This window comes from Takifugu rubripes, chromosome 20 (assembly GCF_901000725.2).
Source record: "Takifugu rubripes chromosome 20, fTakRub1.2, whole genome shotgun sequence".
NCBI classification, from domain to species: domain Eukaryota; kingdom Metazoa; phylum Chordata; class Actinopteri; order Tetraodontiformes; family Tetraodontidae; genus Takifugu; species Takifugu rubripes.
In genome coordinates, this window is record NC_042304.1 from 7064018 (window position 1) to 7086299 (window position 22282).

Genomic DNA, 22282 nt, shown 5'->3' on the forward strand with positions numbered 1-22282 from the left:
GACAGTTACACTGACGATGGTAGTGCTTGTACAACAAACCCTCCACCCTAGTGTTCCCTAGTCCTGCAGCCGAAGAGCCCCCTTAAATGCGGATTTGACTCGATCAATTTGTTTTACAATAAGACAATAGATTCTTAAATGGTATTTTATAGAGAAAGCAACACTTCAAACAAACCCTTGTCTTATTTCTATTTTTTTTCTGGAACATTTAGAGAAAGAGGGAAAAAAAAACCTTGCATCAAAACTCTGGTGACTTTTCCTTGCATATGCCACACTGAGGCAATTTTGTTTCTATGGTAACTGTACATTTCAAACCTGCAAAGGAATAGAAAAAGGCTTGTTTTCACTGGAGGATTTGTCCTCGCTTAACCCGTAGAGCGGCCAGAAGGTGCCTGACAGACACCTTGCTTAGAGCTTAAAGGCTGAGAGGACAAAGCCAGTAAAAATCTAAATCAACTGCATAGTTGCTCAAAGTTTCTTTGTATCAATCATACATTTGCCAATGTATAAAACCCTAGTATCATAAAGAAAGAAATGGCCCAGAAATTGGACATAAGGGGTGCGCGATTTGAAGCGTTCTTTGCTCTTTAACAGATAAACTGACTCAAGTGCTTGCAAGTCTACTCCATTTCCTAAAATAAAAAGAGAAAGAAATATAAAGATTAGATTTTTGTGACACCCTGATTTGGTTTATAGAGGATTAGTTAGTTGCTTTATATTTTTAAAAAGTTTGCCTTTGACTCTTCTTCTCCCCTCTTCACTGGCCTGTCTCACAGGCAGTGCAGAGTCAACTGTGGTGTCCAGCAGTGTCCTCGCCCGTCCTGTCTCAGGCTCTCATCTCTGCTGCCAGCTCCTGCACCTGAGGACTGTGTACGTGGTCTCCCGCGGCTCCATCCATCTCTGCGGACGGGGACGATTCCGAGCGCCGCCGTCCCTTGATGGTTCGAGACCCTGGGCTCATATGGGCCCCGGGGCCCAGCAGGCTGAGCGGGGCATCAAGGATCCCCGGCTCTCGCACCCGAGGCTTTCGGCCGCGGCGGGACGGGATGCCGTTGCAGCCGTCCTTCTTGAGGTGGCGGTGCAGGTGGTCCGAGCGCACAAAAGTCTTAAAGCAGCTCGAGCACTGATAGGGGCGCAAGCCGGTGTGCACACGCATGTGGTTCTTCAGGTCATAGTTGTGAGCAAAGGCGGCTCCACATTGCGTGCACAGGTAAGGCTTTTCTCCTGTATGCTTCCGCATATGAACCTTGAGCTTGTCCTGCCTGTGAGGGAGAAGTACAACGCAAGTGAAAATGAAATTAAAGCGCAGAGACGAAAAGACAGATTTTCCATGCACGTCGACCAAAGCCCAGCCATTGGAATATGCTAGGTCAGCTAGCTTTAGTCATTCTCTACATGTACGGTGCCTGAACGCTCATGTGAGCAGTGTTCAGATGTTAGGGTGATATTTGTTGGATCCTTTGTAGATAGAAAGATTCTGGATCTCCTCCAATATGCTTATACTCTGAGGGACGTTGGGCCGACCGGGACCATAAACCTCTGCTCTTTATCTGTGTAATTGCACACAAGAGCACAACAGTGGTCCGACAATAAAGCTCAATGTTCCCTGCATCATCTGGAATTTTTATGATTTCCCCTAACTCAAGTGTGAGGACAGCACCATGTCATTGGATTGATTTGAGAAATGCCTGCATCATTACACTCTGAAAAACCTCCGCGCTAAATCCCGATGGATTTCGGGAAATCCAGGTGAGGTGGGAACAGGGCAGTTGTTATTTTGAGGGAAAATCTTGCGGATTAAGACAGCATATGTCAATGTTGCTCAACATTCTGCTGAAGTCAGAACTACTAACTGAAATGTCGCCACATGCTGAACATTTTTCACTCGATAATGTGCCGCCTTTCAAACTTTATCAGGCCGCCTCGGCCTTGCTCTGATTCTTGTCCCTCCCTCCCCCCACTTTAGCCCTTAACTCTCTCCAGGGCTCCCAAGCCCTTTAATCGTATAACCCTTCTGCATCGAAGGCAGAGGGCTCCTAAATAAACAAGACACATACACAGTTGCACACACATGCCATGTAAGTGGATTATCCGTCATACGAGTGAACAAACCTGGTGCCCACAGAGTGAGAACTTCACCCTGGTATTGTGGGGGGAAAAAAGGCTACCTGAAGTATCTGTGTGGACGCATGAACACGGACCAAATCCTTGGGACCAAGTTGGGTACAGATGAAAAGTGAATTATTTAAAGGACGGGCTGATTTATTAAACTCTTAACCCCGATCAAACAGGATTAAGCTTACAATACCCACCATGCCAGTCAAATTTAGCAAGAAGGCATATTCACTTGGGGCTCCCCTACCTGCCAACTCGGCAGAGGTCAACGGGTATTTCTAGTCTGCTGCGTCTATTTCCAGTGCGGGTCTACTGATTAATCAATTTACGCAATGACTTCAAGGAAAAGGAAATACTTGTAATTACATGGAAACTGTTGAAGGCATCTGCTTAAAACTAGCTGCATGCATCTCAAAGACACATGGCAGATTTCAGGTACAGGAGGGACAGAAAGAAACAGGAGGGGGTGGTACAAATACTCTGCTGTGGGCAATAATTAAAATAACCAGAGATCAAAAGTTCAAATTACAGTGCTGAAATGCACAGAGCACCACCCAGGACCTATAACCCCCCTCTGTATCAGAACTAAGCACTTTATAGCAGCCCTCCACAAGATAACACCACCATGGTACAGTATTGTTTTATAGGACCCTTGCGTTACTATTCCAGGACTTTGCCATGAAACTTGTCACAATAAAACACACTTGTCCGACAACCCGATCCCCTTGGAGCTTGAATATTAAATAGGTCACAATGTGATGTTAAAAAAAGGACTGCTTCTCAAGCACAACAAAACAAACTGACTGGCCTCCGCCTGGCTAGGTTGGTTAGAGCTAATACCCCTGCTTTTGGCTATGTGATATTTCCCACTGCTGAGTGTTTTGTATGTGGTGCCAAGTCCAAGACTATTAGCATGTGTGACACAAGGAAGTACTCTATTAAGTGGGCTTACCTGGTAAAGCGCACTTTGCAGATGGCGCATTCGTAGGGTTTCTCTCCCGTGTGCGTTCTGATGTGGCGGGGTAGCTTGCCGGCTCCTTGTATGACCTTGGAACATATGGGGCATTTCTGAAAGGCCTTAGAACGCATCTTCCTCTCCGGTCCTCCTCCTCCCCCACCTACGCTGCTTCTATCTTCAGCTCTCTTTCCTCCCACTCCTGTTCTCTCCTGGCCTGTTCTACCCCGTGACAGCCAAAAGGGCGACACTCCCTGTGTCACAGCAGCAGAAGCTGCGTCCTCGTGCTGCGAGCTGTTAAAATAATTCAAGTAAAATTCCATGTCTGCGTCATCCCCCTCGCCGTGTTCCTCCCCAGTTGCTGCACACTCTTTCTGCCTCTCGATGGAATCCATCATCTGTTGAAGTAGGGCGCTGGCGGAACCCCTTTCCCTTACCATCGCTTCCCTGCCCCCACTGTCCACCTCTGGCTCCTGCCCCGGCCTTGATTCAGGGGGAAGGTAGAAGTGCCCGTTTTGGGATGAAGCGTAGTACGATGACCCCAAGGTTCCTCCATTTCCCTGCATCGCCTCGCCGTCCTCATCTTCGTCTTCATCCTCGTCCTCCTCCTCTGGCTCACGTGTGGGGGCCTGGGCCAAGGCAAGGGCCAAGGGGGAGTAGTACTCCCCAAGACCGGCAGTTGCTCCATTGCTGGGGGGCCCTCCATTGCCGTGGTTAAAGTGCAGGTGTGTGGGCAGGTCCCTGAGCTCCGGTGTGCTGCAGCTACTGCTCCAGTGTGCTCCTCTCTGGAAATACTCCAGGTACTCCCGAGCCCGAACACGATTTCCCTGCTCTCTGCCTCCCCTGCTCTTCCCCTCCTCATCTTCACCTTCATCTCTTCGCTCACTACCCGCCTAGTGAAGAGGAACAAAAAAAACAAAAAAACAGTCGTCGTTAAGGTCATGCAAGAACGCAGAATTACAGTATTGCAGACATAAAGAAAAGAAAACACATTTTATATCTTGGATTGTTACCGGCGGGGAGAGCACTTTGGTGTCCAACAAGTGTGTACAGACATCCTGGACGGGTGGGATTTCCAGGAGGTGCGCAGCAGCAAGGATGTCAGCAACACTACTGTGGCTGACCGTGAGTGTAGCGGTGTAAGCAAAGTCCAGCAGAGCTCCCAGAGCCTCGGCTGCCACAAAGTCGATGTTGTAGACGTTCTGCTGGTCAGCGACGGCCCCTGAAGTGAAGAGCTTGTGGAAGTAGGAGCTGCAGGACGCTAGGATGGCGCGGTGAGCTGGGAACTCGCGTTCTTGAGTAACCAGGAGCACGTCGCACAGCTGGCCGCTGTGCCGCTGCTTGTTCAGGCTGCCGAGGATGTCTGCGCTGTGCTCAGGGAAGGGGATTCCCACAGGACCTTCCTCTGCCTCTCCTGCCCCTCCTCTACCTCCTCCACCTCCACTGCCTGCAGTCCCCCTGAGCCGCCTTCCACCTCTCCCGCCGGCTCCTGACGACATTTTCCACCAGCTTGCCGCCGAGCCGCCTAGCACAGCCCCCACCCGTGTATCCGTCCTGCCGTCCGTCTGTCTGCCTGTCTGATGGGAGAAGAGTTGGATGTGATTTACAGAAAAGACAGCTACAATTAATCAGTCCAATCATCACTTTTTATGTGGATAAAAGAGAGATTATTAGATGATGCAACACCACTAAATTCTGCAATTAGCTTATTATTACTTGAACCAATATGTCCGTTTAATCATGAACACGTGGAAACCAAGAGGAGCGTTGAAGGTATTGAAACTGCCTCAATTGTAAAACCCATTGTAGGAAGGATTGAACCATTGAACCACACTCTTCCAGTAAAGATGCGACTAGAGAAAGTCCCAAATTACCATGATTGGACATTACCTGATCTTATGGTGTAATCTAAAAATAAATAATAGGGATAACATTCTCGATTTTGCCCCTTGGTCTGAATCTGCCATCATCAAAAGAATCACAGTTAAATAAAAAAAGAAAGAAACTGAACTGCTGTGTTGATGTATACGCTTTTAATGGCGATTTAGTGGCGATTATGGCAGAAGTGTGAGTTGACCTTTTCAGTATGTAGCACAGTATTTTATTAATTACAACTTGGCAAAGCCAAAACATCTTTCTCATCCATCGCAGCAAAGTCGTGTTTGCACTGGAATTTGTATTTATATAGACGAACCAGCCACATCAAACTTCCCACCATGGCGAGTTTTACGGATCTCAAACCAACTAATTGCAACCTTCAAATGAATTGGAGAGTTGCGACATAATTCACATGCTCTAAGCATTTTTCTGTGGTCACATAAGGACCTCCACGACATTCGCAAACAAATAAGTTCAACAGTTAGTTCACTTTTTATTTAATTTGCCTATAAAATCTATCAGTCAGTCTGGTGCACCGACAGGGCTCACTATGAAACAGACTATGTGTAGGTGTTAATAAAATATACATATTCTCTAGTGATACTTGTCAAACCAAGTGAGAGGTCGTCGAGGACAGATGGCAAAGGAAATCAAAGTGCATGCTGGGAACTGGGGACGTGCAATTTCAACGCCGTGTCAGTTGAGAGCTAAGAGAAGAGCGAGCTAGGCGGAGGAGGAGGGGGGCATTGCCAAGGCAAACCTACACAGGAGGAGGAAGAGTACACGCAACAAGCTGCAAGGGAACGGTATTAAAAAGGGAGGTTGTCAATCCGGTCTGAGCTGGTTACCCCACCCCGTACTGTGTGCCAAGTTTCAGGAAAGGCTGTCCCCTCGCTCACGTGTAGTGTGGTGGTGGGGGGGGGGATTAAAATGATCGACTGAAGCTTGCACAGTGGAGAGTGGGGGGGGGGGGGGGGGGGGGGTCAGCAGGACAAACTATTCTCAATTTCTCTATCAACACCCACCCATACACAAGCAGAGTCCTCAGTAGTGCCCAAAACACACACGCAGGTAAAAGGTTAAACACACATGTATATGGCATTGTCCCTCCATCTGCCAGAAACACAGCAGGGGGTGAGGCTGACTGGGGAGGGGGAGGGTTGCTCTCTATAAGGTAAGATCTTCAAATGCCAATCTTTCAAAACAGCCTGCCTGGTGTGTACACTAGAACTCAAAATCAAACCTGCCCAGCCTGGCTGCCGGTACTCACCCAGCCTCCTCATCCTGTCTTTCATATGTTGGGCATAAATAGCAACACCTGCCTTACCTGCTTTAGATCTGTGACTTCCTACCCTGGCAAACTGCAAGGATGTAAGTTTTCAAATAATTTCCTCTCACATGCTGACTGTGGTTACTGCACATCGTTCGCTTGGCTTTAATAGGAGTCTACCATCAAAGACCGACATACCTTACCGATCAAAATCTGAATAAACAGGCTGAGGGTAAAGCTAAGCTAATGGCTAACCATGTGACTACTGGCATTACCCATGAGCCCACCCACGTTTTGGGTCAACAGACACACCGGCACTAAAGCTGATTGTCCTGCAATATAAAGTAGCAAGTTATTCTGTACAATGCACAGAGGCAACGGCTTTTCTGACGCTTAACTGAGTTGAGATAAAACACACGTGCACAAACTCAATTCAGTGCCAAAAGAGCACGCAGGGACTACTCTGCATGCAAGAGCCACCTGTCCCGAATAAAGAGCATTAAGAGACAGGAAATGCAGTCCAACAAACCTGATCCTGACACCTCCTCATGGCTTGAAACATTCCTTATCACTAATTCATGGCTGTGGGTGACGAGGGCTGCAGCCCGGCACGCAGTAGCACGGTAACTGTTCTGGCGTTCCCCTCCCAGTGAGGGCCTTCTCTCAAAGACCTATTCGGAAGCACCCGGGCCAGCTTTGCAAGTCAAACAACCGCGTATGCACGGGAGCGACCCATTCCAAACCCACACCCTCATTACCTCTAATGTTCCTCTCCCCTTCCCACGTATTCAGGCAGGACAGGTATCAGGACTACATAATCAGAAAAGAGAAACAGCAGTCACACCCAACCCTGCCTTCTTTTTCACGGCCCTGATATTCGGTAGCACTTGCAGTTATTAAATAGTGCTTATTTTGCCTCACGTGTATCATGGAAGAAGTGAAGAATTTCCACACTCAAAGTATCTCTGTCTTTGCCTGACACATACCAGTCATTCCTAAATACAAAAGAACAAACTATTAACCCTGTGCAACCTCAGATGCTTCAAATACACACAGACATAATTATTTTACCAACACAGGTTTAAAGGAGCAGGGCACAGTGTATAATTCTACTCTTTGTCACCTTATGAACTTGAAAAAGGGAAACTTAAGAGTAATAAAAAGTTTGAAAATGCCTGGACGTCCATTTTATGCAGTTATAATCGAGGTGGATACCATCTACACCAATGTAATCCTTTCTTTGTCCTTCTTTACTCCAATGTCCTAATTTTACTGTATAGAGATCTTGCCTCTATGGCAACCACGTTACTGCTACGAGGTCGAATCGGGTCAAGGTTGGACCAAGATAATGCAAGATAATCAGAATGGGGAGGGGGCCGCGGTTCCTAGAAGAAGTGGATTTAAGGCAAGTACCACAGCCAAGTGACTCACTTCTGCCAGGAGTGGAAGGAAACCTGATTGGTTATACTGGGAGCAAAGCAGGAAGAAGCCAAGCAACTGATAAAGCTGAAGTTGGGGTTGGTCTACGCCTGGCAATGAAACTTACAAGGAAGTACCAGCAAGACAAAAAAAAAACAAAAAAACAACAGAAACTGACAGAAAGCCAGTAGAGAACAAATGTAGTGGGCGAGGTAAGACGTTACAAAAACATTCACCAACAGAATGTGTGGGGCTGGAATCCTACTCACATATCAATAAACTTGTTTAATTCAGGTACCTGTACCAACCTGCTTCATTAGGAGGAAGAGGTACTACCACAGGATGGGCAAAGTCTAACTGGAGGGATAAAACGAAGAACTTTATGGCAGCTTTATAAGGCTTCAATGATCTCTTCAGCTAGATAGAACAGAAAGTTTGGAGACATAAAATGTGGGGCCGCTTACCACTCCTCTAATCTCTCAGACTATTCGAAAATGTACCGATGTTTTGTCCTTATGTACGATTTCTCAGACAAGAAAATATCAACAAATGGTAAAAACAAAAACTATCTGCCACATTCTAATCTGAAATTCAGGCTCCACTAATCACAGTTGTCACTATGACACTATGATTGTGGGAAAGGCAGATGTATGGTAGAAACTGTGACTCCTTCATATTATTTTTAATGATATTACAAGGTTGTCTCAGGAGAAGTTATCATGCTTTCACACTCAGGTAGATGCCATTAAATCTACCATAGATGTTAAAAACGGTTCAAAACAAATTCACTATGAAGAAAATGAATGGCATTCTTACTTATTGCAAACAGACTCTGTGCTCTGTGGTTAGCTGGTTGTACTTGATTCTAAAATTACACAATGTTGTAATCCGAGACTAAAATTACTTAACACGGCAAATTCAAAAGTCACAACAACCACATGGGACCTTCTGGAGTTCTTGAAAGAGTGCCTGAAGACTTTAGGAGGAGGCAGGGACAACAGATTTACTACCAGTAGTTGGACTAATCTAATCAGGGGAAGGAGATCTTTGTGCTTTCTTTCCTCATCACTTCACTGACAGTTGATGGAACAGTAAGGTATCCTTCTGATAAAAAGGTTTAAATAAGGTTGTGTGTCGGTCAGGAGGTGTGCAATCCCCTCTTTATTGTTGTATTACATACACTAAGTAAAGTGAGGAGTCCCAAACCATCCCTGTCCCGCGGACCTCGACGTGACCAGTTAGCCTGTACGTCAACCACTAACGCTCTGCCGTGTTGCTTGGTGCATGGGCAGTCTAACGAGGAAGAAGGGCTTCCTGTGAGTCTGTTGCAGACATGTAACAGAACCCGTTCTGTTATCAGATGACCAACTCTTCGCCTGCTTGTTCTCTGCCCCTACTGTCCATCTCCCCTTCATCTGGCCCGTCGCTCTTATCTCATCATTGCTCCATCTGCCTTAGACTCTGCACTGCTCAGTACACATCAAACACTTCCCCTTTCTAATGCTGAGGAGGCAAAGTAGTGCAGACCCACCCACCATCATCGTCACCCTCCCCTTACATAGAAACCTTCTCGAGTTCATCTCAACCACATTCAATAATCTTAATGATAACTCATGAGAGGCCGTCTGAGTCGCCCTATCTGCGACCTACTTAATTAACAACAGGTTACATCAAATTTGCACACTTTCTAAGGTGACTAAACAACCATAACAATGCCACCAACAACTTTTTACCCCAAAGGATTGAACATTTGAGGCTTTTCCCCTTGCCCTGAAAATATCTCTGCAGCCTCCTCTGCCCTCCTAATTTGATCAGGTTGCATTGGCCTCTCCATAATAAACGTCCCAGCAGAGAACAGAAGAAGCCCCTTTACTCCCCGTAGACTTTAGCACAACAACAGAAAAACAACAGAGAGGGGTCTGTCTGCCGAGGCAGGCTGGAAGCTGTGGTTTACTGAGCAGCTGACCAGGGGAACCAAACATTAGAGGGAAGTGGAGCCAAATTCACCAACCAAGAGGCACATGAAGTCTTCAAACTGCAGATATTTTTACACAAACCGACATATAGGCAGCACAGCAGCGGGCAATATTGTGAGCAACACAAATCACATTTCCATTCCGCCCAACCAGCTCCGCCATTTGACCACGCAACCGAAGCTTTGAGCAAACAAACAGGAAAGAAATCTTACACGGAGTCCAGGGTTTACACCAGCATCGGACTCTAAAATAAAGCTTCGGCATGCCACGGCGACATCACGCGACCTGTCCTCTCAGTCTGTCTGAACCTGCTAGTTTCAGACCATAGTGGTGGAGGCACAAACATACAGGAATATCAAACTGTATTCAGCCTCACCGCCAAATTGATGGGTGGTGTCTTGGACCTGCCCACAGCCACTGAGGTCCCCTGCAATTCCCCTCCAGTCTATTGTTGGTAACACAGAGACACAGCAGCACACACAAACACATATGGCGTCCTAGTTTAACCTCTTGGAGAAATCCTTGATTACATACAGTAGTGTGTCTCTATGACAAGTGTCAACAGCTCCTCTCCTTCAGAGTACAAACGAAGATGAAATGTAATCAGACTTGTTTGCTTTAATGGAGGCATGAAGCATTCCAATCTCCTCACGGACTCCATTTCTTTTACCCTCTACATACCCAGAACAGGTATCCAGACACAAAAATCATAACGACGGTTATCAAGCAAGACGACCAGGGTTATTGTGAAGTCCCACGAGCTACAGGCCAAACCGTGACAGCATGGGCGAGATTAGAATCTACTTTTGAAAAATAAATGTAGCGAGGAAGGAGAGTGAGCGGTGGAAGGGGAGGAAAGTGTCGTGAGCCCGTCCGGGCTTTGAGTAGCTGAGAAAATCTGAAATCAATAAGTCAGAAAAATACAAATCCCCAGCATGGAGTCTGCAATCAGCAGAATTCAACTGTAATACCAAAGGAAAGCGACATTCCCCGTCAGTAAAACACAATTCTGACAATTGTCAACGTCATTCCTCACATGATGACTCAACACCTCACATTTGTCATCTATCCAATCACGGTAGCTCTGGCAACGCATAGTAAATACCTGATGTTCCCTTTTCTGTGGAAACTCATTAGAGGGCTGACGATGCCTTTGCTGTGGTTAAATGTGATGCTGCCAAATCAGGTAAAAACTTAAAACAACAACAGCACGGCTGCAAGTTGAGCTCCAATTCCAATGAGAAGACTCAAACCTCGACAGACAATAACGCTCTGACTTTTAGCCATGTTGTGTGCAGCACCTTACACTCCGTGCTGACCTAGCTGTCATCTTCAAGTGGGTCAAGAACTCCAGCAAGCCCCCCCATCCCTCTCACTCTGTGTCACAACTCGTGCTATTAGATTTGTTTGATTCTCATCTTACCGCTCTCTTCCTCTGAGTGACAGTCTTCAGACACCAGGCAGAAACAGGCAGAAAACGTTTCCCAGGCCTGACTGCAGCTCTGCTGCCTTCCACTCTGGGCAGGGCTGGAGCTTCACCAGACAGGAAACTTGCGAGTGGCCCTAGTCATACAGCCAAGCCATTGCCTGATCCCACACAAACAGACACCTACCCCCCCCCCCACACACACACACACACACACACACGCACGCACGCACGCACACGCACGCACAACTACCACCCCACCCCCTGTGCCTTCAGCCCACAACTCGGTTCAGCATCTCCTGCTCTCATTGGTCTGACAGTGGCTCGCTCACCACACCTCCTAGTGTGGATAGGCTAGCGGCCGTTCCCTTTCCGGGATGGCCGAGGGCAAGGCACTCTGGGATATAGAGTCCTGAAATCTCATTCAACCTGCTCTGCAGCCTCAGTCGCGGACTACGAGTCCCAGCTCTATCTGCCCCCAGCGCCCCCCCCCCCCCCTTATTTCCAAAGCCTGCTCTAACGTAAGCACTCAGGGCTGAATTATACACTACAGTATGTTGCTAGCAGGCTGCCAGGTATTAAAGTACAGTCCAGCCATCAAACAGGGCCGAGCTTCGCAGCTTACACACAAGAGACAGTGCAACCCCAACTTTAAGAGCAGCCACTAAACACCTCGTGCACATTCTGTAATCAGCATGCACACTAATGACACTTGAAACTCCTGACCTAAATTATTACTCTTTCCTCTATCACAGAACCCACCACGGCGTCCCCTGCACACGCAGCACACAGCTGAGGGACGTTTCTATCGAGACCGTCCCCAAAAGTTGTGGCCACTGCTCGCACCTTGTCCAGAGGAATTATTTTTGGTTCCTTGTTCATGACTCCCACCCATTTCACACTCCTCCTCCTCCTTCTCTTAAGTGCTTCCACCTGCCCGAAAAGTTAATGCCTTGGACGCATCCTATAAAGTTTATCTCAAGATACCCCAGAGGTAAATAGCAGCACAGAGGAAGTACTTTAGAGGGATTAAAAAAAAAGAAAAAAAAAAAGAGGAACCCTGACTAAAGACTATAGCTGCGACCCACCTCTCCTCTCTGGCCAACCCCCCCACCCTGCTCTCCTTTCTGTCCCCCTCCCTCCCTTGTTGTCTCCCTCTCTCCTCTCCTCCTCTGCCCTGCTCCACTGTGGTCGACAGGCCCGGGGCAGACAGCGGGGGGATGACAGGGCGCCTTTAGCTCACCTGCGATGGCCGTGGTGAAGCTTGTAGTGGGTTAGCTCAGCCCTCTCCTCTCCTCCTCTCCCTCTCACTGTTGTGCAGCTTAAAGCCCGTATGCGCTAACCAAGCAGCAGCAGATCAACTCAATTCCCTTCCTGGTTTCTGGAGGGCAAAGAGGTCCCTCCCTTTCTCTCTCTCTCTCTCTCTCACACACACTCTCTCGCTCCCTCTCTCTTAAAGAAACAGCATTCTCCCCCCCCCCCTCCCCTCACAATGCAAAAATAAATAAAAACTCATTTAGAGACGTGTTTGCGCACCACAGCGAATAATTATGGGGGTCATAAATTTGATCAGACCTGACACAAACGTTTAACCCTTGCCTCGCCCGGTGGCGGTTCCCCTTTTAACGCCAGCCAACGTTTCCCTCTAAATTTAAATTCAAGGGAAAATAAGTTAGAGCTTGTCAGCCTCCTCTCTCAATGTAGCTCTCCTTTTCTATGCAGCCCAGTCGCACCCAACCGTCGTATCGCCTGAAGTCACGCTGTCCCACCCCAAAGCATGCCCCGACACATACACACAGTAGGGGCTGCCAGCAACCCCCCCGATCAACGCCTTCTGACCCAGTCACTTCAGGTAAAACCTGCCAGGCTCCAACAGTTGAGTTATCACACACAACAGAGAGAAGCCAGTGAACTGGGGGAAACGGCAAATTCCAATGAGTAGATCCTAAGCTTGCTGCACTTGAGTTCAAACATCCACCTGTGCTCCCCCAACAAGAGTGTGCTCATGGATACTGTTGCATCATAAACTATTCCCACACACACCTGAAGGCATTTAGAAGTTGTTTTTCCTTTATTTAAACTGTTGGCAGGACTTACTTCAAACAATGTTATCTGTGAACAGTTGGTGCAGGGGGGGGGGCACGTCCCACCATTCATCAGGGCTTGTCAGCCAACCATGAGGTGGACTCAAGGCTCAGTTTAGCCCATGCTGGTAGCAACGCTTCGTTTGGGAGATGGCACTGTTGCTGCAGCGCCTCGCCCTGCAGGACACGGCAGACACTACTTTGATCTTCATCTTCAATTTCCGGCGCTGCTTCCGTTTAAAGAAACCATTTTAGCTACGACTGTTTATTTTGACGTTAATTGCCGACACGGTTCAAACCTGTTTGTCCTAATTTACGACCGTCTGAGGTAATGTCAGACATATTCACGATTTGGCTCTGGGCCGCTATAAATACTTTCTTATAAGTAAATGAATATGTAAATAATATCTGTATAAGCGCCAATGCGTTCGTGAATACGGCCTAATTGGCATTTCTTAATTAAGAACATCCAGACAATGAAGGGAATATAACAATATTTCGACAATTAAGAGATTATGCGGCAGCAAAAATGAGCTTAATTGTGAAGTTAGCCCAGTTAATAGGTAAGTAAGTATTTAGTTGGACTTACATTGCCGCTCGTGTTGGTCTACAAAGCTACAGTTGTAACTGTAAAAGTTGTTTGCTAATTATTTAGTTTATTTACAGGTGTGGCCGATACAGCGGTGCGTTACCGGAGACCCAACAGCCAATCAGAATCAAGTACCTCGTTATTTCCGGCTGTTGTGGATAAATTAACCCCGTTTGTTCCAGACATTTAAATAGTGCAGGTTGGTTTGTTTGTTTTTTAATCACAACACAGGAAAATTACCCTAAACTCATACATGCATAAATAAATACATTTTCAACGTAACGATTCAATAAATTTAGTGCAACAAAGATGATTTTTCAAAAGTCATACATAAAGAAAACACACAAACATGCTCACATGTATAGCTGTGTGTGTGTATATATATATAAAGTAAGTAAAGTGGAGACACCGGCACATGGGCCAGTCCACCAGGAGAGGTGGAGGAGACCTGTAGTGGAGCAGAACCGCTCGTGATTTCATACAAGCCAACTCGAGCGCCAAAGGCTGTTGACAGTTAAAAACATTAAAACATCTATTCCACGTCTCCTACAACAGTGATCAGGTGGTTCAACCAGAGTCCTTACACACCAATGCAGCCTAGTGGACGATGATACACTGGCCATCAACAGGTCCTCCAAAACATCCCCAGCTGTTGATTCCACAAATGTGAGGGGCCTACAGGCACGTGGAGGCTGTCCACATAACCGAGCGCATCATGAGACACCTGAGGGAATTCACAAAAGGTGAATCAGGTACTACTTCCAGGTATTACTTCCCATTTGGATTACCGGGAACTTGCTGGGATGGCTGTATTGTGAACGGATGTAGGGAAACCGCTCGTTTGTCCAGCTCGACCAGGTTAGCAGGGATCTTTATTAATCAACGCGATAGGATGGAATGTGTTCAATTCATTATTGAGAGTTTGGCAGGAGTGTCGGACACGTTCTTGATGTTTACAGCAGCGGCACCTCTGATGGTTCTGGTTTAGGAGAGGAAGAGGAGCCTCCTGGCTGGGAGAAGCTGATGTTCAGCGTTAGAGACGAGAGAGGTCAAATACTGTCAGCTAGTCCAAGCACGCTCACATTACGAACACCCTGTACCAGAGGTTTGGCAAGAACCTCTGCTCCCGTTTCAATTTGACTGTTCTGTCTCGTTTTAGCAGGTCCAAGCAGGGCATGATCGCCACATTTAAAGAAGAGAAAACGAACAAAACACGAGGAATTACATTTCTCATGTCAGTTATTGAAGGCAGGAAATCAGCAGCAAGACCCAAAACGAGCAAGTCCAAATACATTCACAAATAAGTTTTATTTTAATCTTATACATTATAACAATTTCCAGCTATTTTTTATATTATAATAAAATGACTTCTCCCTTGTCTTTCACATAAATCAAAAAGAAAAAAAGTATATTAAGACTGCAAAATAGTACTCCTGTAATTTTGTATATAGCTTTGTACACATACAAGTGACAATGCACTCATTTCGCTCTGAGGGGGGGGGGGTAAGACATGGCAGCCATAAGCAGAGAATACAAGAGCTCCAGCAAGACAGCAGGCTGGCAAGATAACGCCACGACGTCACCACCACCGACCTGGGCTAAAGAGGTCAGTCAAAACCCCTTTGCACTTCATCGTATTTTTACCACGAGTGACTGGGTGAAACTCCAAAGGGAGAATGTTTTCACATGTATTTCACACCTCTAAGCTTGTGTCCAAAGAAAAAGCTCCAAGTGCTCCCCACACACACACACACACACACGCGCGCAACATTAGAGGGAAAACTCGATACACTTCAGGGAGAACACAGGCCGACGATAAAGACGGGGTTAAAAATAAGTAGACGCCATTGATTCAGATTTGGGCCTTGATGAAACCATCAGCTAATCATCCCCGCGATGGTCTCAGGAAGTAAAAACACACAGTAATAGAAAGATAATAAACCATGCTATAATGACCCAACGAATAACAGTTTGATCACGGTTTTCTCAGACATCAAAGACAACGGGGACGGGTACCGGGGATCTGCACCGGAATCGTGCGGCGACACACGAGGTGCACGTCGAGGAGACGATGAGGACGCGGCTGGAGTGAAAGAAAACGGAACATTTCGAGCGGATTGCCGTGCTGCTGCACGCACAGAACGGTTCAGGCGTTGGATAACTTCAGTAGCCATGAGTACCCTCCTTGGTTTGTGGCTCCACAACATTAGCGTGTAATATTACCAAAGTGAAAAGCTCCACATACAGTATATGCCCATTGTCCTGGATTCACAACATTGATATATTATCTATTCTGGAGGTAAGTGCAAGTTCTCTGCAGCTAAACCTTTCTTAAAGGTGACACTGACAAAGGGATTAAAACGAACGAGGAAAGAAAAAAAACCCCAACAAAAACCAAACGAAATAACTCCGTTTGGCTTTGTTAAAAGCAATTTAGAATTTGCAGGTGTGGATTCCTCTGTTTGGAAAACTATACAGCAGGTCATTTATTGAAAACACTACCACACATCATTAACTGTCACCATATAAAAGATTAGTACAGTATATTCAACAATACAAAAGAAGCTTGTCAATCAACGGGAATTTAGCCGACACGCTGGCAGCCGTTCAGTGCTATCGTATCCTTGCTAGCATCGTGGAAACGTAAGCGAATCAACACCGGCACGTTGAAGCTGTGGTCTTACAGTATAATGACTAAAAGGGCCCTGCTGCTGGTGAGCAAATGAATGAGGGGGGAGGCCAAAATGTTTATTCTGTTTCAAACTCAAAACCAAGATGACAAAGTGCCAATGTTTGCGGTGGCTCGTGGAAGTGTTAAGTGCTGTGTACGACTGGGCAGTGGGGGGGGGGCATCACTCAGTGCTGCGGGTGGGGGTGCTGGGCTGCTTCAGGCCCATCGTTTTGCACAGCCAGCCGGCAAAATCCACTTCTTCCACCTCTGATCGTTTGATGAACGTGTGGTTCTGAAAGAAAAGCAGAGCGGGGCCGTCAGCTGCGCTCGGTTCCTTCTGGCCGCGGACAGATGTTTCACATCAGCTCACTGGTTACAATCATCGGAGCAATAAAGATGTGGCGATCAAACATGTCAAAGCCTTCCAAATACTCACCATCAAAAACTTCAGGACTGCTCTTTCAGACGGGTTCTTGATCAGACTGCGCGCGCGCACACACACACACACACACACACACACACACACACACACACACACACACACACACACACACACACACACACACACACACACACACACACACACACACACAGAGAAAGACAGAGTTAAACGCTGATGACGGCATTTTCCCTCCAAACTTCAGATCTAGACGTGTTCCCGCAGCGTCCCGGAACATCAGTGACATCAGCACAGTTCAGCGGTGGAGCACGCCGGCGGTTTCATCGCCTGGCTCTGCCGTGGAGGGCTCGGACGAAAGATGCTACTCACCATTTTGACACAAACTCCTGGAAGTCGTTGGAGAAGACCCCGAGTGGAAGTTTAGGAGGAGGCTGGGGAGGAATAAAAAAAAAATACAGTGATGTCATATGATCCTAAACCAACATCTTCGATCCCAATGTTACGAGACGGAGCTCTTCTGTTGTAAGGAACTAGTTCTCGCTCTCTCACCTCATTCACAATGTAGTCCAGGAGCTCGAAGATGGCCATGGCCGGTCTGCTGTCCATCCCGTGGCCTGCAGAGGAGCACCACAAAACAAACTGAGACAATTATCAAACCTTTTACGGTGAACACGCGCCGTGATGTGAAGCCTCACCGCTCACGGGTCTGCCCGGTGGCCTGGGCCTCTGCACGTTGGTGTGAGTCTCCCCCTCCGCCCCATCCATAACCGCCCTGCCGAAGATGCTTTCCAGCTCTTTGGCGTCCGGTGGGGGGATGGGGTATCGGCCGATGGCCAGCTCCACGAGGGACAGCCCCATGCTCCACACGTCAGACTGAACAGAGTAGTGAGTGCCCTGCAGTCTCTCCGGCTGTTGCGCAACAGACAGTCCGTGTCAGAGAGGCAGGTAGAGCCAAGATGCCAGGGAGGGAAGGGAAAGGCACAGGAAGTGGATGAGGGGGATAATGGCAGAGGGAGAGAAGGTGGGGGGCAATATGGCAAGGAGAGCTGAGGAGTGGTGAGAGCCAAAGTTCAGAGGATGGGAGGGTTTGGCTGCACCGGTTTGGACTGATAAGGAAGATTTGCTAAAGGTTCTGACAGAAGGGTTAAATTCTTCTGAAGCACTGGTGCTTTCTGGGAAAGGAATGGAAAGAAACCGTCTTTGACAACGTGCCCACCAGGTGTTTAACAGTGGGGGAAAAGTATGAGAGCGCGTTGCTCTGGCGTTTGCCAAGCCCCGGCCCCTTGGCAGGGCCTGAGGAAGGGAAGGTGGAGGGTGGGGCCGACAAACACGAGCAATGAGGAGGAAAGGAAAGTGGGGATGGGGCCAGAGGAAGAGGTGGGCGCACAGGCGGCGCGCAAACCTGACTCACCGACATGTAGGAGCGTGTTCCAACAAAGGAGTTGGCCATGGAGTCTATGAGCTGTCCGCTCACGCCGAAGTCACACAGCTTGATCTCCCCGCGAGAGTTCACCAGGATGTTGGAGGGTTTGACGTCTAACGGCACAGGACATATGCAAAAATAGACAAATTCAAACGGCCTTTTCCAGAGAACCACGCAGTCCGTGTCCATCCAGACATCGGAGTGAGAGCGGAGCGCCACCAAACACCTGAGCGTTAATACACATGTTGGCATGTGTGAAAATCCTTCAACGGGCACGAAGGAACATGCTTGTATAAAAGCCCTCACACGTACAGCAGGAAAATATCGCGCATCTTTAAATGAAATAGCACCTGCAACCCTGGAAACTGCCTCCAGATATAAAGGAAGGCTAAAGACGCAGTTAATATATGTAAATATAGAAAATACCAGCCAAGCCCAAACCCTGAGCCTCTTTCTATGGTCTCCGAGCAAGGTTGTGGTCAGATAGTAGATTGGAGAGGCAACCAACCCCCTTGGAGCCATTACGTGCACCACTCTGTGCGGTAAAGCAAGAAGGAGGATGGCTGGAGAAAAGGTTCGTGTTGCCATCTCATAACAGCCAGAACACGAGTGGCTGCTTCTGCTTCCACACAGCCCGGCTACAGCGGCACCGCGGTGATGCACCGGAGTGCTCGCAGAACTTCTACATCCAACCTTCTGTGTGAATGCGGAACAATGTGACAAGCACGCGGGGGTTGTGTCCGGTGTGTGACACATCTGGGCGTCCAGCAGTGAGCTTGAAGACTTGTAGCTGTTGACCAAATACAGAGAGGGCTGCTGATACAGTGGCCACGCTAGCGCTAAAGGACTCTCACTGCAGCGCCATTCTGTTGTTTACAGCGTGGCGTCCAAGGCTCCAACCAGCCTCGCTCTGCAGGATGTTTTTTTAAATCTTTTTAGACCTCTTTTTAAGATGGCAGAGCAACAAGCACACAAGAGGAGGAGTTGAGAGAAACGATGCTGTGTAATCAAGCCCAAGAGACGACAATTACCACCCGAGCCGACAAACAACCGCCCCAAAACGCAGCGCTGCGAAGGTTCCCTGCATGGACGCTGCAGCGTTGGCGCCGATTATTACAAATATCATTCCAACATTTACTTAACAGGCTAAATTTGACACTTTTTATAAAAACAAAACCGTCCTCAGCTATTTGGGCTTCTAACGAGTCATTCTCTAAATTGTACCCTTGGTACGAGCCGGACCAGGGCCTTACCTCTGTGCATTATCTGGTGCTTGTCTCGAAGGTAGGCTAATCCCCTCAAAACCTATAGATGGACATATGAAAGATGGGAAATATTAGGATAGACACAAAAAGGAGCTTTTCTTATACTAGAAACAATTCTACGCAGAACATTACGCAATCGTTTCAGAGGGGCAGAAGAGAGCAGTGATTCATGCGCACGAGCAAGTTAAGCAACGTTACGACAGACAGACATTCATAATTAACAGCATTAGTGATCAAGCGTGCGATTCTAATGCAACGCCAACCGCTGCGGATGTGATACGTCTGAATCCAGATGGAAATTGTAAAAGGAATTACTCAACCACGTACAGCTATGCTAACTTTTCCAAGGATTTCTTCTGGCATCTTCCCAGCTTCTTTCAGAACCTGGTCCAAGGATCCGCCATCCTGCAGAGACATGTCACACCAGGAAAACTCTAAGACGCCGTTTCAGAAAGACCAAATCAAAATAACAACCCATCAAGTCGACAGTCGTCATGCCGACAGCCTTTGTTTCTCACCATGTGCTCCATGCAGATGCTGATCTCGCCATCGCTGTAAAAGGCTCCGTAGAAGCCCACGATGTAGGGAGAGTTGCATTCATGCAGCACCTGCAGCTCTCTGATAATCTGGTTTCTAATTGCAGGCTTGATTTCGAGGTGGATCAACTGAGGGAGGAGAGAAGTCAGAGTAAAACCCTGTCCTGACAAATCCAACAGAGTTGCATAGTTCGCTTCTTCGCAATCATCTCAACATGCAACAATTTAGAGGTGTGGCCTGCATGGCTTAAATACTTTCTCTGTAGCCTGGGTGTTATCCAAGCTATCCTAATGCTCTCCATTTTAGAGTTCCCTTCCAACCCCTGACACACACCAAGCATGTCTCTATGCACACCTATGCAAACTGAAAATAGTGTTACTGGCACACGTTCAGTCAAGCGTACCCCCACAAGCACGTGTGGTGTGAAATCAGGAAATCGAGACAACACTGCACGCATGAGCGACAGGCAAAGACATATTGGGTTAAATGGCAGGAAATATGACAATTCTACACCCTCAGCCAAGTCCGTCTCCCCCATCATCGGTTTTCTGATTATTCAACGCGTGGTATATTATTATCCAAGTGCATTTCCATGGCGCCGACTGTCAATCCCTCGTCTCAAAGTCCCAAATCAAAGCATTTCCGTGTATAAAACAAAATGGAAAACCTCCATCCACACCTTGCGAGCCATGACCAAGCCTGAGGGCTTGTGGCGGACCTTGTTGACCACTCCTCCATTTCCAGCACCCAACTCGCATATTGGTTCGAAATCTTCATCCTTCAGCTCCCCAACCTGAGCTTTCTGGGTGAGGAAGGCTTCCAGGCGTTTGCGCTGTTGTTCGTCCAGGTCCAACTCCCCGAGTTTCTTCTGTAGAGCTTCAAGGTTGGCTCTGCAGGACAGGAGCTGCTTTCAATGCAGATAAATGACAACACCAACAGAACCACGGGGACTTTTCCATGTAAAGGCATCGCTTGAGAACTTGGCTGCTTATAAAGCACACACAGACATGTCTGCATTCGAGCTCGTTTTAAAAATCCTTGCAGTGCTACTCACTCAGATGCAACATCGATGGTGTTGGAGATGGCCTGTCCTTCCCCGATGGGCGCTATGTTGAGAGGAACGGGTTTCTTTTTAGGAGCCATTTCAGTAATGACTCTATGCTACCGTCTCCGGGAACGCGCTGATCTCCAGTCAGCTGGGATAGTGTCAATTAAACCCTTTCAGGTGGTCGAAACTCTGTCTGAAAAAGCAACAGGACCACTTCTCGCTGGCTAGTAACTTGGCTAGCTAACGTTAGCAAAGTTGATATACTTTGAGCAGCTTTGGCTTATCATTAAGTTGACTGAATAAATATAGATCACTCGTCTCCTTTAACTTTTCACACCGTTTTTGGGGTGCAGCTATAGTTTTTTGAGTCTATACATCTTAGTTCTACTGCTATTTTACGCCTCCCCTTGGTGATCTACCTGCTGCTACTAGCCGCCGCTGCTAGCTAGCACCAGCTCCTGTAAAAATCGTGCCCCGCGTCTCTCCGGACTAACGTGCCGCTCTTCGCCTCCGAAAGACTTCGGGCCGTCGCGGTTTTACCGGCGGGTACACCGGAAGACCAGCTCGACGGGCTACCCTCCGCAAGACGACCGCCTCAAAAAAATCCTCCCTTCGGGGTGTGGAGCCCTGAAGCGAAAAGGACTCCTGGCTCTTGGTGGTGCTTCGGTACAGGAAACGGCAGCTGCAGTATCAGACCTGGATGACACCCACAGGCAGATACATCCCCCTCATAAATAACGCGAGACTGGGGCGGAATTCACAAATGCCACGGAAGATGTCCGTCGTATGGAGCTTACAACAACAAAACACCCCATTTATTTATTTCGAGTGCTTAGAAATCCCTATTTTGCCTCCTCTTATTTACCCTCGCCGCTTTCTTTTGTGCTTAATTAATGTTCGCGTACGAGCTGAAAAACGCGCTGCTGCCATCTAGCGGTGGGATTTACTGCAGTAAATTCCTGTGACAATACTTTATAGCTCCAGGGAGTGATTATTGCATATAACACTGTGTTTTTAAAAGGGTTGTACATACAGAAACAGCTGTAAAAGCACTCTAGATCGTATTATGCAATCATGTTTCAGGAGCTGAAACGTCACTTTGCCACTTATATGAAGTTATCTTTATCCATTTGCACTTTTTCTCATAATGGATACATGAAAGAAGTGCCATTAAGTTGTATGTGATAAAAAACTTCACAACACTTTGTGGTTTTCACCGCTATAAA

The 22282-nt window shown here is 47.5% G+C and overlaps 2 protein-coding genes and 1 long non-coding RNA gene across 10 annotated transcripts; 1 reads left to right on the forward strand and 2 right to left on the reverse strand.

The window, feature by feature from the left end:
• Positions 1-207: 207 nt before the first annotated feature.
• On the reverse strand, positions 208-13764 carry zbtb7a (zinc finger and BTB domain containing 7a). Of its 8 annotated transcripts, XR_003886186.1 has the most exons (6): positions 13713-13764; positions 13137-13300; positions 4084-4647; positions 3068-3963; positions 735-1262; positions 208-632 (listed from the first exon to the last, which is right to left on the reverse strand). XR_003886186.1 is itself a non-coding variant. In XM_011614655.2 (5 exons), exons 2-5 carry the CDS (start codon positions 13194-13196, stop codon positions 827-829), a joined length of 1956 nt encoding a protein of 651 aa, XP_011612957.1. In that variant the 5' UTR covers positions 13197-13300; positions 13713-13764; the 3' UTR covers positions 208-826. The 8 variants fall into 8 exon arrangements, 7 of the variants coding, with proteins under 7 accessions (XP_011612957.1, XP_029683541.1, XP_029683540.1 ...); XM_011614655.2 differs by having other exon boundaries at positions 208-1262; XM_029827681.1 differs by lacking the exons at positions 13137-13300; positions 13713-13764 and adding an exon at positions 12283-12436 and having other exon boundaries at positions 208-1262; positions 4084-4643.
• Positions 13344-14788, forward strand: LOC115247141 (uncharacterized). The gene is made up of 3 exons (XR_003886187.1): positions 13344-13686; positions 13790-13911; positions 14268-14788. It is a non-coding gene; the product is annotated as an uncharacterized lncRNA (long non-coding RNA).
• A 213-nt stretch (positions 14789-15001) lies between these two features.
• Positions 15002-21941, reverse strand: map2k2a (mitogen-activated protein kinase kinase 2a). Its single transcript, XM_003973998.3, has 11 exons — positions 21063-21941; positions 20688-20898; positions 19990-20136; positions 19799-19876; positions 19460-19511; positions 18195-18319; positions 17479-17692; positions 17333-17397; positions 17153-17214; positions 16820-16865; positions 15002-16675 (listed from the first exon to the last, which is right to left on the reverse strand). Exons 1-11 carry the CDS (start codon positions 21149-21151, stop codon positions 16565-16567), a joined length of 1200 nt encoding a protein of 399 aa, XP_003974047.1. The 5' UTR covers positions 21152-21941; the 3' UTR covers positions 15002-16564.
• Between the last annotated feature and the right edge of the window lie 341 nt (positions 21942-22282).

What these genes read in the sequence shown, in the direction of transcription:
- zbtb7a (XM_011614655.2), bottom strand. Translation starts at nt 13,196, where the DNA reads ATGAATGGTGGGACGTGCCCCCCCCCCTGCACCAACTGTTCACAGATA. An exon ending in CACAGATAACATTGTTTGAA is followed by an intron (nt 4,648 to 13,136) that starts GTAAGTCCTGCC and finishes TTCTCCCATCAG; the next exon opens with ACAGGCAGACAGACGGACGG. An exon ending in CCAAAGTGCTCTCCCCGCCG is followed by an intron (nt 3,964 to 4,083) that starts GTAACAATCCAA and finishes CCTCTTCACTAG; the next exon opens with GCGGGTAGTGAGCGAAGAGA.
- map2k2a (XM_003973998.3), bottom strand. Translation starts at nt 21,151, where the DNA reads ATGGCTCCTAAAAAGAAACCCGTTCCTCTCAACATAGCGCCCATCGGG. An exon ending in GCTTGGTCATGGCTCGCAAG is followed by an intron (nt 20,137 to 20,687) that starts GTGTGGATGGAG and finishes CTCCTCCCTCAG; the next exon opens with TTGATCCACCTCGAAATCAA. An exon ending in TTGGAAAAGTTAGCATAGCT is followed by an intron (nt 19,512 to 19,798) that starts GTACGTGGTTGA and finishes GTCCATCTATAG; the next exon opens with GTTTTGAGGGGATTAGCCTA.